General features: G+C 40.7%; 1 protein-coding gene across 7 annotated transcripts in view; it reads right to left on the bottom strand.

The window, feature by feature from the left end:
• The window catches only part of ARHGEF7 (Rho guanine nucleotide exchange factor 7), a 202,919-nt gene that overhangs the window by 98,199 nt on the left and 86,863 nt on the right, over positions 1-17,857 (bottom strand). For 4 of the 7 annotated variants that reach the window (XM_068268053.1, XM_068268054.1, XM_068268057.1 and 1 more), the window contains exon 6: positions 11,499-11,587. In XM_068268053.1, the coding sequence (XP_068124154.1) occupies positions 11,499-11,587 (89 nt within the window). Of the gene's footprint in view, positions 1-11,498; positions 11,588-16,327; positions 16,388-17,857 lie in introns of all 7 variants that reach the window. The other 3 variants (XM_068268051.1, XM_068268052.1, XM_068268055.1) reach the window with 1 other exon arrangement.

Below are 17,857 nucleotides of genomic sequence, written 5' to 3'. Positions count from 1 at the left end.
TCATCTGCTGCTGAAGCCCTAATTACTGACCTCCACATAAAATTAGCTCTATTCAGATTTACCGAAGCGCCTGGGAAATATTGCCGAGAGGTAAGTTGGCTATAGAAATAATGCCTGGGCTATCTGGCTACCGAAAAGGCAAACCATATACGGAGGCAAATGCAAAAGCCTCAGTGTAATGGTGTCCATACATGGTACAATTTTTTCATTTCTTCTGATTGGATAATTTTGTTTGATTATTCCGTTAGATGGAATATTACGATTTTTCCAACATGTCTGATCGGATTTTTAACGAAAAAACAGGTTAATCAGTAGTTTTTCTTCATTGAAAAAAGGATTATTATTCATTCAATTCAATCGTTTTGGTCAAACAGGAAAATCTAACGTTTTTATGGTACCGTGGACGGGCACCATAAGATGATTATAAAGTACAGAAAAATACAGTGGAACCTCGGTTTGCGAGCATAATTAGTTCCAGAAACATGCTTGTAATCCAAAGCACTCTTATATCAAAGCAAATTTCCCCATAAGAATGAATGGCAATTCAGATGATTCGTTTTGCAATCCAGAAAGATACAAAAAATTTTTTAATACAAAGTACTGTTTAAAGTAAAAATGGAAAAAAGACTTTCAAAATAACTAACAGAATTGTTGCTATCTGCTGGTTAAAATCAACCTTTTTTGTGTGCAGTTTTAACTGAACTAATCCAATGGCCGTGGCTTTTGCCTCCATTTGAGGATTTCATTGAAATGTAACACTGTAATGTCACTACACTCAGATAAAGTACAATCCTGCAGCGTCAAAGGGAGAAGAACCATTGATCCATTGATTAAGTTGTGATAATGGCTATCATTCATAAAGCATTTCCGCATGCGGAAATGCTTAAAACAGCTGACTTTACCGACCACTTAGCAAAGTCAGCATTCATAAAGCCTCTTTCCGCATGGAAAAATGACACTACCGAGCAGAGTGATAAATCACCGCCTTGTGCGGTGATTATCGGTACAAATGTAGCAAAATGTTCATTCATAAAGATCACCGCAAGCGGTGTGAGGTCGGGAAGTTCCGCTCCCTCTGATGTGGCGATACCAATGTAAATGAATGGAGACACACAGACCTCCCAGGCAGCTGCAGCAGAGCGGAACACGGAGAAATGTATCCACTCGGCAGCTTCCGTGTCTCCGCAAGCCTACCGCCTGCCTACCGCCAGCTTAGCTCGGGGAATCTCCGCACTGCTACCGCACATGGATACATTTTTATGAATGCCCACCCAGAAGTCTAAAAATCCGCCAGCGGTGTTTTCCCGCACTGATTCTCTTTACCGACAGCCTGTTCATGAATGATAGCCAATGTGTCACAAATACTTCTGTGCTTGGATAGCAAGACTGTTGCTTGCTTGTCAAGTCAAAATCTCATAAAAATGTTTGCTGGTCTTGCAAAGGGCTCTTAAACCAAGTTACCTGCAATCAAAGGTTTTACTGTACAAAGAATTCACAGGCTATACATTTAAGTGTGGCTGAACTAAAAACAATACGGAGGCTGCCATCTTTATGTTATGTTTGTAAAAGAAAAAATATAATCTGCTTGGTTGTCATGCTCCAGTAGTGAGAGTCATACCTGCAGCAATCACATAGCCAGTGAGTACTTGTCCTGCATACCTCTTCTGGGTCACTCACTCCATGAGGTATTAGAGGCAAAAGATCAGCTTGGCAGACAGTTAAAGGGAAACTCAAATCAGACCTACTGTATGTGGAGGCTGTTATACTTTTTTTTCTTGAAAATACCAGTATTCTGGCAACCCTGCTGATCTTTCTGGTGTGTCTGAATCACACAATCAAGTCAGACTTCAGTCAGAGCATCTGATCCGCATGGTTGTTCAGGGTCTATGGCTAAATGTATTACAGGCAGCAGATCAGCAGCACAGCCAGGCAATGTGCATTGTTTAAAAGGAAATGATGTAAGCCTTCATATTACTCTCCCCTCAGGTTTTCTTTAATATGGATTCAGCAACTGTCCCTTCCCTATCCCTTTTAGTTTAGGTGTCCATTAACAATAATGAACCACCTCAAGAAGACACATTTGCCTGACGCCTGAGGGAAGGAGAGACTTGCTGCAGCTCTATTATTTGGCTCCCCATTATGCACAAATTAGTAGCAAGAGATCCAATTTTAAGAAATTCCAAGTACTAAAGTATTGTACTGTTAGCCATTAACAGAGGCAGAAAATATATATATGCAAATGATACCTTTTCTAAGCTATTTGAATAGATCATAACTGCAATCTGTGGAGAGAGCTCAGGCATGACAAAGATCTTTTCATTAGGAAATGCAAGGCATTCAGATGAAGCAAATGTCTGCAGTGGCAAGTAGAATAATAGTCATAATTGTTCTGAACAGACCTGAAAAGGGAATCCTTTATCATCAAGGTCACAATGAGCTAACAAAGCTACCTCTGCGCTAACAAATAAGTATACAGCAGAAATACTACAGATTAACAATTCACACATATTTGTGCTATATCAATAAACCAATACACAATCTAAATACCATTGTCTGTTGAATATGAGACTAGGCTACAATAGCTGTGAAAAGTACTGGTTAAAAATACAATTTCACACAAATGAGCCCAAACACAAAACATACATGCAAGTAAACAATATACAAAACATTCAATAGTGATTACATTTTGCAATGATTAAAATCACCTCTGTTGCAACTCCCTTCGGCCAGGTTCTGCTGTGCAGATTACAAGCGCTGTAGCCGCACAGGGAAGCCCCCATGACACTGCAACCAAAATTCTCCCCATTCCCCTTGTGCACTGGGGGAAATGACAAGCAGTAACACAGTGCTTTGCTGTTAAGGGGCAGAATAAACAATCCATGCCAAACAGGCCATTGGCAAGGAAATCGCAGCTAAGACATCCCAATATGCAAGGAGCAGGAAGATTCTCTCAGACACTACACAGTTCTTTCAAATAGGGCTTGAGCAAACAGAAAAACACACGGACACAAACAGCCTTATTGAAGGTAAAGTACAAAGTGCAGTAACGCAGAGCAACAAGATTTCAGCTCAGCAAAATGTAGTGTTTACTTGACATAGATTACCGCACTGCCACAATAAGCGTAAAGGTTATTGTCACAATATTGCACACATCTCTTGTCTAAAGCCCCATCTACACGATACGATTCTTTGTACGATTCGATTACGATTCTATTTACGATCCGATTAAATCCGTCATGTCCGATCGGGATTCGATTCAATTCGATTTGCCATTGCACAACAATGGCACATCAAATTGAATCGAATCCCGATCGTACATCTCAGAGCTAATCGGATCGTAAATAGAATCGTAATCGAATCGTACAAAGAATCGTATCGTGTAGAAGGGGCTTAAGCAAAGTATATGGAGAGAGAGATTCTCACACACACACATACACACAATGGTAAGTTCCAATTTACTACAAGAGGAAGAGAAACAGATACATGTACAATAAACACACTATCATGTACAAAAATAAACTTCATGATTTGAAAGAGGCTGGTATGACGGACACAGACATTTACACATACTACTAAAACATGACCGCATGATTTCCTAAAAGTTACCAGCTAATGCTTATTTCAATCAACGTTTGGAGCTCGCTGGGAGTGTAAGGAATATGGAGCATAACAATACTGAAATGTTCTTGTTTCATTGATTCTCAGCTTTCCATATTGTGAGAATTGTTGGCCCAGAAGGACTATACAGAGCCCAATTAATTTGGCTGCATTATAATTGCAAGTGTCCGACTCAAACAACTGGAGCCAAAACATGACAGTCAAGTAAATAGCATTTTTTTGACATGGTTGCCTTTATATTAGTCTCATGTCAGACTTCCTTTAAGTTACCCAGCACATGACAATGCAGGAAGCAAACATTACTGCAGATTTTTTTGTAAATGTAAAATATTTGCACAATTTGGAAGCCCCTGAATTGGCCATTTTTCAAAGTTTAAGATCGCAATACTAAAAAGTTAAATATTTGCGTGAATAGTTAAGCACACGTGAAGTGAGAAGTGACAGGATATAAAGATAAGTACATATAGCACCAATCCTACTTAGCAATTGACTGTTTTACACATGTTGAGTTTATGTATTTTTGTAATTGCAAAGGTTAATAAATTAGTGCTCCATATCTGAGCAAACAGAAAAGCAAAAAAAGACACCTGCAGGCAGCTCTCCTGAAAAGTAAATCAACGGTTGTGCAAACACTCTTAAAAACAGGTTCAAGAGGTCATTAATTCCGTGCAGGCCTTACATCATACTGACATGGCTATTTACATTTGATGCTTAGAAATTCAGCCCTTAAACTGAAAAAACAAACAAACAAACAAACAATGAGACATCAGAAAAGGTCTACTTATCAATAGTACTACACATGCGGCTGGATAGTGTACTGGTAAGGTACAACCTCTGATATAGGAGACCAGGGTTTGAATCTTAACTCTTCCTATTCAGTAAACCAATACCTATTCAGTAAGGATTCATTGGGCAAGACCTCCTAACACTGTTACTGTCTACCGAGTCTGCTTCCAGTGGCAGCAGCTTTCAAGGGCTTTGAGTATGATAGGAGAAGAGAGCAATACAGATGTTGGCATTTTTATTATTATTATTATTGCAATTATCTCCCAAGTTTACATTTCCTTCAGGATTGCTTTAACTGTAAACCAAAACACTAGGATTTTGTAGGGAACTACAAGGAACCTAAAAGCCCTCTTACTACAGCAGCAAATGTTGCTCTTGGTAACAGCAATGCGCCTAGTTGTATGTTTTCAGCCAGTTACAAACATTTTTCTGCCTGTGCAGTACTATCCTCCTCTGGAGAGAGCGCACTGCGCATGTTCAGACTGGCTGCGACTGGCCAAGGTTAGGGGACCCAGTACCGGCGATAGAGAAGGCTGAGGACGGCAGCGTGGGAGCGATCTGTGGGGGTGGGGCTGGAGGAAGCTCCAGGTATGTATAAAAAACGCTCACTATACTTCGTGTCTGGTACACTTTAACATTACTCCTCATTCCCTTCTGCTTTCACCTGACAGCCATGAATATTACTGATGTACTGGAAAGTGAAACTCGTACTGTAAATGGTACAAGCTCTGCCTCCCTGTATACTATTCAGTAATAGGTACAGATTCTCTGCTTGCCTAGCAGCTGAAGATGATGCAATCCATGATCCTTCAATTATGAAAACATCAACCAGGTGGAGATTAGCATTTAACTTCTTACAGCAAAAGGGTGGGAGAACTTATTTCTCAAAGTTAACTTTTCCTTTAAGACCATAATAAACATAGGTTTGTTGAAATCCACATGATGAGGTTTGCCTCAATAGGAGTAAAAACATTTGTCAATATGAATTGGTCATGCCTGTTCTACACTTGCTAAATGACATCTGGAGGTTGGAAACTGGTATGGGTGGCAGCGATAGATGAGTAATGGTTTCACAGCATCAGGCAGAAAATGCTAGCAGCACCGCAACCTATGTCAGACAAGATTTCTACTGAAAGCTTATCTAAGATCTACTGGTGCAAGACCAGGTAAATGAGCAATATTTAATGGATTTACCACCACCCAATAGTGCATGCAGAGTCTAACCCGCATCTAGAAAATAATTACTCTGAATGGATGGACATCATTTGCACCGATCGCAAATAAACAAACAGCACTTGAAATCTTCACTTCTGTTTTAAATCAGCATTTGGTCAACGTGATGTTGACCAAATGCTGATTTAAAACAGAAGTGAAGATTCCAAGTGCTTTTTGTTTATTTGCGATCGGTGCACATTATGTCCATATACAGTTGCATTTTGAGTTTGAATTTTTTTTTTTTGTGATACACTAAAGCTAGACATACACTATTAGGTGACTAGTGGTAGAAGAGGTATATGATCAACACTTGTGTGATACAGGTGTTGATCATATACCTCTTCTACCACTAGTCACCTAATAGTGTATGTCTAGCTTTAGTGTATCACAAAAAAAAAAAAAATTCAAACTCAAAATGCAACTGTGTAATTGTACCACAAGAGGGCAGCATAGTCATTAGTAATGGAGACTCAATGACCCATTTATGTAGAGCTGTGGGGAGCTTTCCAAAAGGTGTATTCAATCAATCTAAAATACTGTGAGATGAAAGTATATGCATATATTCTTGGAATTTGCAAATATTGCATGCATACACAAATATGAGGTGATGTTTTTAATAAAAAAAAAATTATATGGGTGTTGATAAATAACATTTTACATTAAAAATGCTAGGTATAAAAAAAAATAAAAAATACAATGGGTAGGATTCACAAAGCACTTCTGCCTGTTTTCACCATATCTATGTTACATTTTTAAGCTCCCATTGTCATTTAAGGGCCCGTTTCCACTACAGCGAATCTGCATGAGTTTCCTGCATGCAGATTCGCATAGACAATACAAGTGGATGGGCCTGTTTCCACTTGTCAGGATTTCTGAGCATTTTTCTGTGCAGAAAAAAATCTGCATAGCAGAGCCATCAGAATTCGCATACCGCTATGCGATTCGCATACAATTTAATAGGAAATTTGCATGAGTTTTCGCATAAAACCAATGTGAAAGCACACAGGCACTGACAGGGTTAAATTTGCATACTTACTAACATGCAAAAACGCCAGCGAATTCGCAGAAAAATTTGCATCCGCGTGCGAATTTGTTTTTGCGTTTTCCACGACTAATTTGCACCGGAAACATGCCCTTAGACTTCCTGCCCATATACAGAACTGTGCAACTGTATAGATGTGGGCAGAAAAGGTTATATTTATTATGGCTTCATACAATGCTGACATCCTCCACAATGCTTTACAGGGGACACTGTCCATCACAGGGGCTAACAACCTAATCCTTACCATATTCCAAGGACAATGGGCATGATTCAGAAAGCTTCTTCACCAGTTTTCATCTTACCTAGGTTATTTTTTTAAGTTCTAAAAGAGCTAAAGTATAATATAATTAAGGTAAGAAGAGTAATACTGAAATGAAGTTAATCAGGAACAATTTACGTTGAGTGATTATTTTTCTTGTAAATGTGCTGAAAGGTTATTTTTATAAATTAGGTGAAAAGTCATTTATGAGAAGTTTTGTGAATAGAGCTCAATTTTGGAGTAGCCCAATTAACTTTGCAGCATGTTTTAGGTTATGAAAGGAAATCAGAATACCTGGAGGAAACCTGCACAAAAAACAGGAAGGGTATACCAACTCCATGCAGAAAGAGTCGGAGCATGAAGCCCTTGCGGTAGGTCAGACTGCTAGCCACTAGGCAACCATGCTGTGAAAACATACTTTGAAATCCAGGGGCACTTTAGACACTTTTTGCCAAAAGGCAGAAATTTTCATACAGGACAAAAGAATTACACAGATAAGGATGTACATATTTCAGACAACTGGGCTTCTGAACCGAATTAAATTAAATAAGTCTTGCAGACGTAAGATATACAGTCTGAGGGTTCCATGCATAGGGAAAACAGAAGCTGTAAAAGGCACATTCCTGTGTCTACTACCACATGCAAAGGGAAACAGGGCGACACTTAGCCAGAAGTTTAACAAAAGCAATAAAAACTAGACCAAAACCAAACCTAGAAAAGGCGGCATGCAGGTACAGACAGCCATTCAGCACAATCAAAGGCCATCCCTGAATCTAGCTTAATAATAATCCTATGAACAACACTAATGCCTACACATTAACCTTTCTTAACTCCTCTTACATTAGTCATTGTGCTCTTACAGGCATAAAGCTGGTTTGATTGCAATGAATAACAAGAAGCAATTACATTTTTTGAGTGCTTTGTGAGGATTTCTGCAAAAAGAAAAAAATTATTTAATAGGGGCATGGGCCTATGAGAGTTATGTTTAGTTCTATCCTTTAGAGGCTTTAGAATCCAGACAAGTTTTTCTAGATTTATGGTAAGTATATTATTTAAAGCACACCTGTCAAGTGCAAAAGAGCACAAGGATAGATTTACACTGTGATTGTTGCATAATAACACACGCATCATACAGTATGTGTACTGCAATGGACACTGCACTTATAACACACATTATTTCAAAGCCTGGTCAATATCTATGGCATGTGTACATATTTGTGCATGTTATCCAGAGACGTAGTGTATGCAACGAGTTTGAATAAAATGTTCTATTACAACACAGAGATACAATTGTATGGAGAGTGTGGACAGCGAGTACACATGAAGAATTATTTCATAAAGCAACGGATATCAATGAATGCACCCTAAGGCTTGTACACTTGCTATTAATTTTCAAAGAACATCTGGATCTCTAAACCGGAAGATTATACTGTATTCTCACTAAAGGCTCATCCACACGTCCAACTTTTCCAACTATCATTCAAACTTGTTGGTCGGACGATAAGTTGGGCGTGTCGATGCCTAAATGACCAACTGATAAAAAGTGGTTTGCCCGATCCAACTTGCGATTCAGTTGGGACACTGTCGGGCAAACGACTTTCAAGTCAGTGCGTGTGTACAAATGACTTCCAGCCATTGGTCCAACTAATAGACGTGCAAGCATGTAGTCATTTGATCCAGCCCATGTCCAATCCAGATCCCACATTTAAGAAAACTGCATACGGTACATCCTGTGGTTGGCAAGACCATGAGTTTTCCCATAAAAGCCCACTTAGCTGTCCTGGAAGAGGACAGTATATTCTTTGAATACTACTGTATATTTATTCAGTCTTAACTACAATTTTTTCTGCACCTGAACAGCTCTACATACCCACTTAAGAGCAGTTTCTTCATAAAAAAAAAAAACATTACAAATTAATGTAACTAGGTGCAGTATCCATGCAATATAAACCACAAATACATGTACAATAAAGAGTATGGAAACAAGTTTTTATTGTGCATTATGCCAGACCGTAAGTTTACTACTGTTACTAGTGTATGTCTTGATAAATGAACAATTGATACATTAGGGGAACCTTCGCGAGATTATTTATATATTAATAATAAAAATATATATATATATATATATATATATATATATATATATATATATATATATATATATATATATATATATATATATATATATATATATATATATATATATATATATATATATATATATATATATATATATATATATATATATATATATATATATATATACACACATATATAATATATACACACACACACTAAACCTGGCGCATTCACGTTCCAGGAGCAGCTTGTAGATGTTCTTCCCCAGTGTCCCCCTTTTGTGTCCCCACGTGCGAACCTCTGTGTCCTCCTTTGCCCCCTTATGTCCTCCTCTGGTCCCCCTCTGTGTCCTCTTCTATTCCTCTGTGTGGTACCAGTTTCACATCCTGTTCCCGTGTATTCCCATGTCCCCTCCTACATACCTGTGTATCCCTGTGTCCCCCTCCTGTCCCCCTGTGTAGTCCAACAGGGTGTCCTTTCCCCCCGGTCCCCATGTGTAAAATCAATAAGCAGCAGCGTGGCTCACCTTGCCAGAGATTGCAGTGGTGAGCGCAGATCTATCCTCTCCCACGTGGCTCCCTCTAGTGACAGCTTCTGATGATCGCATCAACAGCAGAAGCCAGTCACTAGGGGAGCCCCGCCGGAGATGAGAGGTATGCGCTCCCCCCTGGAATAGCTGGTGAGGTGAGCCACGCTGCCGCTAACTGATTTTACACACACGGAGCAGAGAAGACATGCGAAAGGGCCGGAGAACCACTCAGGGGGGGCAAGGTAGGGAGACCATGACGTAGCAGCCGGTCGTATCCGTGGGCAACCGTAAGTCAGGGACCGTCCTTGGAAGACGCAGGGACTTTTTCTCCCCTTTTGATGAGAAAAATGGCTTCTTATATTCCGAAAAATACGGTAATGCCCACACTTATTAATTAATCCACTTATGTAGTTGACTGTGAACATTCAGTTCATCTAAATATATGTATAGTCATTAAACATCTAGGTAAATATGATGGAAAGGCACTGTGTGTTGATGATAAATGGTGCCCACGGCACCTCCTGTGTTTAGGGATTATTGTTCCAGTAAAAGTAAACAATACTCTCCAAGAACCTGATTCACTAACCTACAGTAATGCTGGGGATACACGGTACGTTTCTGTACCGTGTATCGACCAGCTGATCCGGCCAGCTGATAATATTCAGCTGGCCCGATCAAGCCGCTCGATCCCCGCCGGCAGACAATGGCAGTGATTCGAGCGGTGATAAGGATGCGCCGGCGGGGACGAGCGGCAATCGATCCGCGCGGACAAGCGGGGGGGGGGGGGGGGGGGGCAAATCGATCCGGCGGCTAATTGGCCGCTGGATCGACCCATGTATGCCCAGCATAAGATTGCCATGCGTAAGCAGATTTTATAATATAAACCCTATAAAAGCAGCCCTCCAAAGGCTTCAGACATGATTTTTTTAAGAACACAAAGGTGCCAGTCGTAAACTGGATATTTGCATCCAAGAGCAAGCTGGAATTCCCTTCTGACAGAAATACATACTGAATCATGTACATATGAACACAAACATTCACTACCATTTCATTCTACACAAACCATTCCAATAAAATAATTTAAAAAACAGTATTTCATGCTCTAAATTGCTAAATAACCATAATGGAATTACATTTTTCAACATAGAAAAAACACATCACAGACAGATAATGTAATTAATAGTGTGTCTAAAGGCTTGTACATATGCCTGACTAAAGTCAGCTGAGGTGGCCGATGACCAGACGTGTGTGCACAGGCTCATAACACCCGAACTGCGGCCATCCCGGCAGATCAATTCACTAACCACGATTGTCAATGCCATTGTTCACACCGTTCCATTGTTCCTTTGCCACCACGCGTAGCAACACAGCAAATCGTCAGCTACACAGGTGACATGTGCATTCATCAAAGGTGTGTATGTACCTTAAAGCGGTATTAAACTCTGACATAATATTCAAGAAAAATGTGTTTTCCTACTTTTTTTTAACCCATAAAGTTATCATATTTGCTTTTGTGCACAAGTATTATTATTCATTTACAAATTACAAGTTCCCAAAGTACAGTTTATTTGCTATGAAAGCTTCCATTGCATTTTATTCATAGCTATAATATTTATATATAGTTATGTGCCCAGTGTATTTTTCTGAGCTGTCTGCTGATCTGCACACTTAGAAGGCGTTTCACAGCTGCCAGAGAATGTTTACATTCCTCTCTTGCTACAATTAAGTAAACACAAGATAATGTTATCACCCTTCGGGTTTGGATCTCAATGCAGGGAGATTTCTATTGAAAAAGTAACGTGTTTAACTGTTCGAATGCTGTTCTGCAAAAAAATATAATAATAATAATAATAATAATAATGATGATGAGGTAGTATATTGTATGCTGTAAATATTCTTTTAGAGCAAAGAAGAAATGTTGGTTTTCATACCACTTTAAATGGGGAAAAAAGTATTTCAGGAGGGCTTACCACATTGTAATAACTTTTGTTGATTGCAGAGGTCTCAAACCCTTTTGGTGGACTTTTCAGTGTTGTAGACTTGGGCGACACTGGCTTCTCTGTGGAACAAAATGGTATGTTCAGAGAAAATCGATCAGAACTTCTATCGCAGGAAAATAACCAGTGAAAACCAAAAGCAACCTGTCATTTCAATTTACTCTTCTCACAAACTAGTAAGCAATAATTAAAAAAAAAATGAAGAAAACTTCAAAGTTTATTTGAAAGCAATTTTTAACGGCTCGCTCACACAAAAATGACCATCTACAACAATATAGCGACATCCCAATGGATGGGGCACAAAGGGGAACAATGCGCTGGTGCATGATGATCCAGCGCCTGATCTTTCAGTGACGTATTGGGGTGGCTGTACACGGCGCTACACAAATCTGTGTGTACAGGAGCCCCCCTGAAGTCGCCCAGACATTCGGCATGTTGGTTTTTAAGTAACGCCCGAGTGACCTCCGATAGCATTGTTTTTCCACTCATCCCTGTTAGGAAGCTCCATTGTGTATCCCCCAATCATAGCAATGCTAGGATTATACGATACGTTTTTTGCGTTCGATGCGGCACGAGATCTATTAGCCATTCGATTTTCTGCTCGATTCTCTTATCTTCCACTTGTTTTTCTTATTTTTTTCCATTGACTTCTTTAAGAAATCTAGCGGAAACGAATCGAGCAGAACATCAGACATGTCGGAATTTTATCATCGAAGGCATCTATCGGAAAAAACAGACTAGCAATGTCAGTTCCAAAGTGTCGCCCTGCAACAGTAACTGACAGTGTGTACGAGTAAGTTGTGAGATTCACGGCTAAGACTACCACTATCATGCTATGTCCTCTGCAATACTTAGCGTAAATAAACAAGAAAAAACAAAACAAAAAACAACTACATTAAAACACAAGACAAAACAACGGAACAATACAAATCTATAGTTTCCACTACAAGCTATATTATTACAGGCGGGGACAAAGCAGCTTACATTGCAGTTAACTCTGAAGAGCTGTCTATTCTGTGCTGCGACACTCATTGGACAATACAGCCAACATACCATGCCAGATGGAATATAGCTAATAGACTATCTGCTGTCTAATATAATTACAAGGTCATGCCAGATGGTGGTCTTTTAAACAAAAAGCACATCAACCCTCACAAGCGTATAATGAAGAAAAAACACACTGAGAAAATAGGTCACTACACACTGCAAAGCACAGTAATCTATGCATTATAACCTTCAGCTGGGCCACGCAGCATGTTCTCCATGCTTACAGATATTGCCACTAATTAACTATGGAAGTTTACAACAACCATTCAAAAGTACAAATATGCACAATTCTTCAAACATATTACAACCTCTTATTTATAAAAAACTACTGTCTTTTTTTTATCAGCTATCATCATATGGACTATACCATTCAACAGAATTAAAGGCATGTCTGCTTTATGCACTAGAAGATTTGTGAAAACTTCAGTTTAGGTTATTTTAGGTTTCATCTCTAAAGGGCCGACATGTAGCATGGTACAAACATAATACAAATAATTTACATGGATAAACTATAGCAATTCAAATAAGACACTGCTAGGCTCTACGTATTCACATTAAAAAGTTTCACATGCAACACTCATGTGTTTCTGGATCTACTGAGGTGTGCCATTCGTTAAAGCGACCTGAACTCAGAACGTCCTCTCTGCGCTAAAAGATACACGACAGCATACAGTAATAACCTTTAAACAAAAAAACAACTTTTTTTAAAGCTGATACACATCCTAAACATCCTTTTTACTTTCTGATTCATGGAAGCAGACATTGTAAACCCCCTGTGCTTTCAAATGAGCGTATTTACTTATTGTATTTATAAAGTGCCAACATATTACGCAGCGCTGGATATTAGTTTAGGTTACAGACAATATTTAGGGGTGATATACAGCAACACGACAATACAGGAAAACAAGAAAACCCAGATCACGCAGCACAGTAGGAGTACAGGGTAATGCTTAGTCACTGGATGGGAGCATGGAGATTAGGCAAGTTGAGCTCACTCAAATGCATAGCATGGGTGCACAGTAATGGAGGTGCATGATCAGGTAGGACACAAAAGGAGGAGGACCCTGCCCGAAGTCTTACAATCTCGAGGGAGAGGTAGGGACACGAAAGGTAGGGACCAGAGTTCAGCTGCGGGTTTAGAGCACATTTGAGGGGTGGTAGGAAAGAGTGAAAAGGTGAGTTTTGAGGGCCTTCTTGAAGATGTTGAAGGAGGGGGCTGCCCTAATGTGTGGAGGTAGGAAGTTCCATAGTGTTGGTGCAGCTCTTGAGAAGTCCCGGAGGCATGCATGCGACTCGGTGATGCGGGGGGCAGTCAGGCGTAGTTCATTGGAGAAACGGAGTGAGATCGGAAATGTGGGTTGGACAGGTTTTGTGGACAGATTTGCAAGTCAGGCACAGTATCTTGAATCTGATTCTGGACTGGATAGGAAGCCAGTGGAGGGATTCACAGATGGGAGCCGCCGTGGTGGAGCGATGGGAACAGTGGATAATTCTGGCTGCCGCATTCATGATGGACTGCAGCTGGGGTATTCGGGTCATACAGAAGAGTTGCAGTAGTCAAGGTGGAAAATTATGAGGGCATGGATGAGGCGTTTGGTGGTAGCAGAGGTCAGGAAAGGGTGGATCTTGCAGATGTTACGGAGGTGGAAGTTACAGGTCTTTGCGAGGTTTTGGATGTGGGGAGTGAATGAGAGTGCGGAGTCAAGGGTGACACCCAGACAGCGGGCTTGAGAGGTATGGCGAATGGTAGTGTGGTTAACAGTGACATGCACATCTGGGAGGTTCAGGGATGGCCGGGGGTGGGAAGATCATAAATTCCGTTTTGTCTAGATTTAGCTTCAGGAACCTAGCGGACATCCAGGAGGAGATGGCTAATAGGCAGGAGGAGACCTTGTCCTTGGTAGTGTTGGATATGTCAGGGGTGTGGAGGTAGAACTGAGTGTCATCTGTGTACAGATGATAGTTAAAACCCATGGAGGAGATAATCTTGCCAATGGAAGATGTGTATATTGAGAACAGTAGGGGGCCAAGGACTGAGCCTTGGGGGACATCTCTGCCCTGGCAGTCATGTGACATGGGAGAGATCAAATTACGACTTGTGATTAGACACAAATGAGGGGGAATAAAACAGGCTAAACTCTCTAAATACATACTTTCCTTCTGTCCTGTACAGGAGTTCAGGTCCACTTTAAATGAAAGCCAAAGGAATTAATTGTCTATATTTTATTTTGTTTTTGTGCAATCATTTTTTAAACAGGCCTGAAGGAAACCATTGCTGTCTCCAACCTGCCTCTAGGGTCCGTTCTCGCTTGAGCGGGAATCGCATGATTCCCGCTCAAGGCAAACCGCTAGCGTTTTTTTTTTAAAACAATAGCACATGTAACACTATGGCACTGCCGCGTTTGCGGTTAGCGTTAACCGCCAACGTGTTACATGCAGCGGTTTGCCAGCGATTCGCGATTAGTGATTAGCATGCATAGCGCCGCCAATCACGATCGCTCCCAAACCGCTGCAGTGTCCAGTGATTTTTCCGCGTTAAATCGCAGAAAATCACTCCCACAAAGCGCTAGCAGTAATCACTGGCGTTCTGCGGTTTTAAGTGTGGACTGAGCCTTACTCTCTTGCCCAGTCCATCAAAATGCAGGGCAGCAAACATAGACCGCCTTAAATACTCTCTCATAATTGGATTCACCTGTGTACGTAGGTCAGGGGTCGCCGAGCTTACCAAGCCAAATTTGAGTTCCAATAATTATTTCTAAAGGTTTTGGAATGAAATTTATGCACCGGTCTAATTTTATTTAAACAATTATCGCACACTTACTGTAAATTCAATAAACTTCATTTCACTTTTCAAATATCACTGTGTGTGTTTCCTATATGATATATTTAACTGACATTTTTTATCGTAACAACCAACGATTTATACAGGAAAATCATGATGAATATCAAGGTTGCCCAAACTTTCGTATCCCACTATATATGAATGGTTCAGGGGAGCATCAAGTCAGCTGGAGCAGTTTTCCGAGGGGAAATCAGTAGTTAGGTTAGAAAAAAAAATGCTGACTTTTTTTTTTAAGACAAGCTCTATGGAGATATGTTTGCTGTCCTTACTACACAACTGATAATGGGGATGTTAGAACAACATACAATTTGAACAGCATGCATTTCGTCATGGTGCCCCTTATGGCTAGTTTCTCATGTCGTGCTACATGAGAGCCTGGGGCAGGACAAACGCATTCCACCATTGCCCTTGCATTATACCCTACAGCAGGGTGTGCCAACTGGGTAATATGCATAGCTCTGTCCCACTCAACCCAACAATAGGAAGAACTTCAGACATTCATTAACTGTTAATTATGAAAAGGTGGGTATGAAAAGAGCACCACTGTGGGCTGAAGTGTGTAAAACAAAAAAGAAAAAAAAAAAAAAAAAAAAGTACCTTTTCAATCAGTTTCAAGGAGAACAATTAGGTAGGTTTATTAAATTATGCAATATAGCATCAAGTTTGTAGCCACTTTACGATTGTAAAATGGCTACAAGCTTAATTTTCAAAACTAAGTTTAAAATACTGAGTTTTCTGATTGTGATATTAAATGTTGTGCATGCTGTTGTGGATAAGAAAATTGACTGTCTTCCTGCTGTATGACAATATGCTCAGTGCAGAGAGATAGGGGAACAACACACTGTAGTTAATGCCACAAGGAGTCACTAAAAAGAAAAGAAAAAAAAAAAGAAAAAGTTGTTATTACCCTTACCAGCAATGGAATTTCCATGAAGTCCTCCATAACAGGGGATGGAGAGATTACTCCTCCCACCTGGAAAGGACATGAAGCGCAGCAGAGATTAAAAAGCTCCCTCCCTCACACATACCTCAGTGAATTTCTCATTACCTTGTATATGTGTAACATTATGTTATTTTAACCACTTAACAACTCTGGGCGGATTCCTAGGCCAGTCAGAGGACTTCCTGGAAATCCCATTACTGGTAAGGGTTATTATGAAGTTCTATTTGTCCTCCATTACAGGGAATGGAGAGAATTTCAGAGTATTCCCTCCTCAGGGAGGGACCACAGCAGACAATACCCTTCTCATGAATGCCATATCTTGATTTGACTAGACATCCAAGCAATAGTGCTCGATAAAGGTATTGTAGGAGGTCCATGTGGCTGCTCTAGGTAATTGTTAAATATTCTGTAGTAGTTAAACCTGAACTAGTATAGACCTAGTTTAGGTTTACCTACTACAGTAATTATTTGTCTTAACCAATTATTTAAAGTAGGTTAAGTAAAATTATAGACATCCCTCCTATCCTGAAAGGGACAGGAAAAACTTAGAGGTATGAGTGAGAGAGGAAACTTTTGAATCTCTACTGCACTTCCTGTACCTTTCAGGTGGGAGGGGCAATTACTTCGTCCCCTGTCATGGAGGACAAATGGAAAGGGGGGGGGGGTCATTAGTGCAAATCCTAAGTAAAAGGGTCGATTGAGGCACATTGTGTTACAAGCAAGGGAGAACAGTTCTGTATGTTGAAAAATCAGACAGTGAGAGAGGAAAAGTGGCATGCTGGCACTTGCAGTTCTACGGGTCCAGAAATATTAGTGCTGCGGAGTAAGATACTTAGGAGTATTTTAACCTCCTTGGCGGTAATCCCGAGCTGAGCTCGGGGTATGCCGCCGGAGGTCGCCGCTCAGGCCCTGCTGGGCCGATTTTGATTCTGTAAAAAGCAGCACACGCAGCCGGCACTTTGCCAGCCGCGTGTGCTGCCCGATCGCCGCCGCTCCGCGGCGATTCGCCGCGTGCAGCGGCGAAGGAGGGTCCCCCCAGCCGCCCGAGCCCAGCACAGCCGGAACAAACAGTTCCGGCCGGCGCTAGGGGCTGGATCGGGCGGCTCTGACGTCAGGACGTCGACTGACGTCCATGACGTCACTCCGCTCGTCGCCATGGCGACGAGGAAAGCGAAACAAGATAGGCCGCTCATTGCGGCCTATCTTGTTACTTTCGATTGCCGGAGGCGATCGAAAGTACGCTTCCGGAGCGCCCTCTAGTGGGCTTTCATGCAGCCAACTTTCAGTTGGCTGCATGAAATACTTTTTTTTTTAATTTAAAAAAAACCCTCCCGCAGCCTCCCTGGCAAAATAATTAAACCGCCAGGGAGGTTAAAGGAATTGATAGAAAAAAAAGGGATGTAAGTAAACATAGAAAGAACTATGGGCACAAAAATGCAAAGCAGCATGCATTATGTACTACAAGTGTATCTTGAAATAATTGGGGTAGTACGTATGGTT

This window comes from Hyperolius riggenbachi, chromosome 2 (assembly GCF_040937935.1).
Source record: "Hyperolius riggenbachi isolate aHypRig1 chromosome 2, aHypRig1.pri, whole genome shotgun sequence".
NCBI lineage: Eukaryota > Metazoa > Chordata > Amphibia > Anura > Hyperoliidae > Hyperolius > Hyperolius riggenbachi.
Note: the sequence above shows the minus strand (reverse complement) of the source record. Positions and strands in the feature narration are given on the sequence as shown.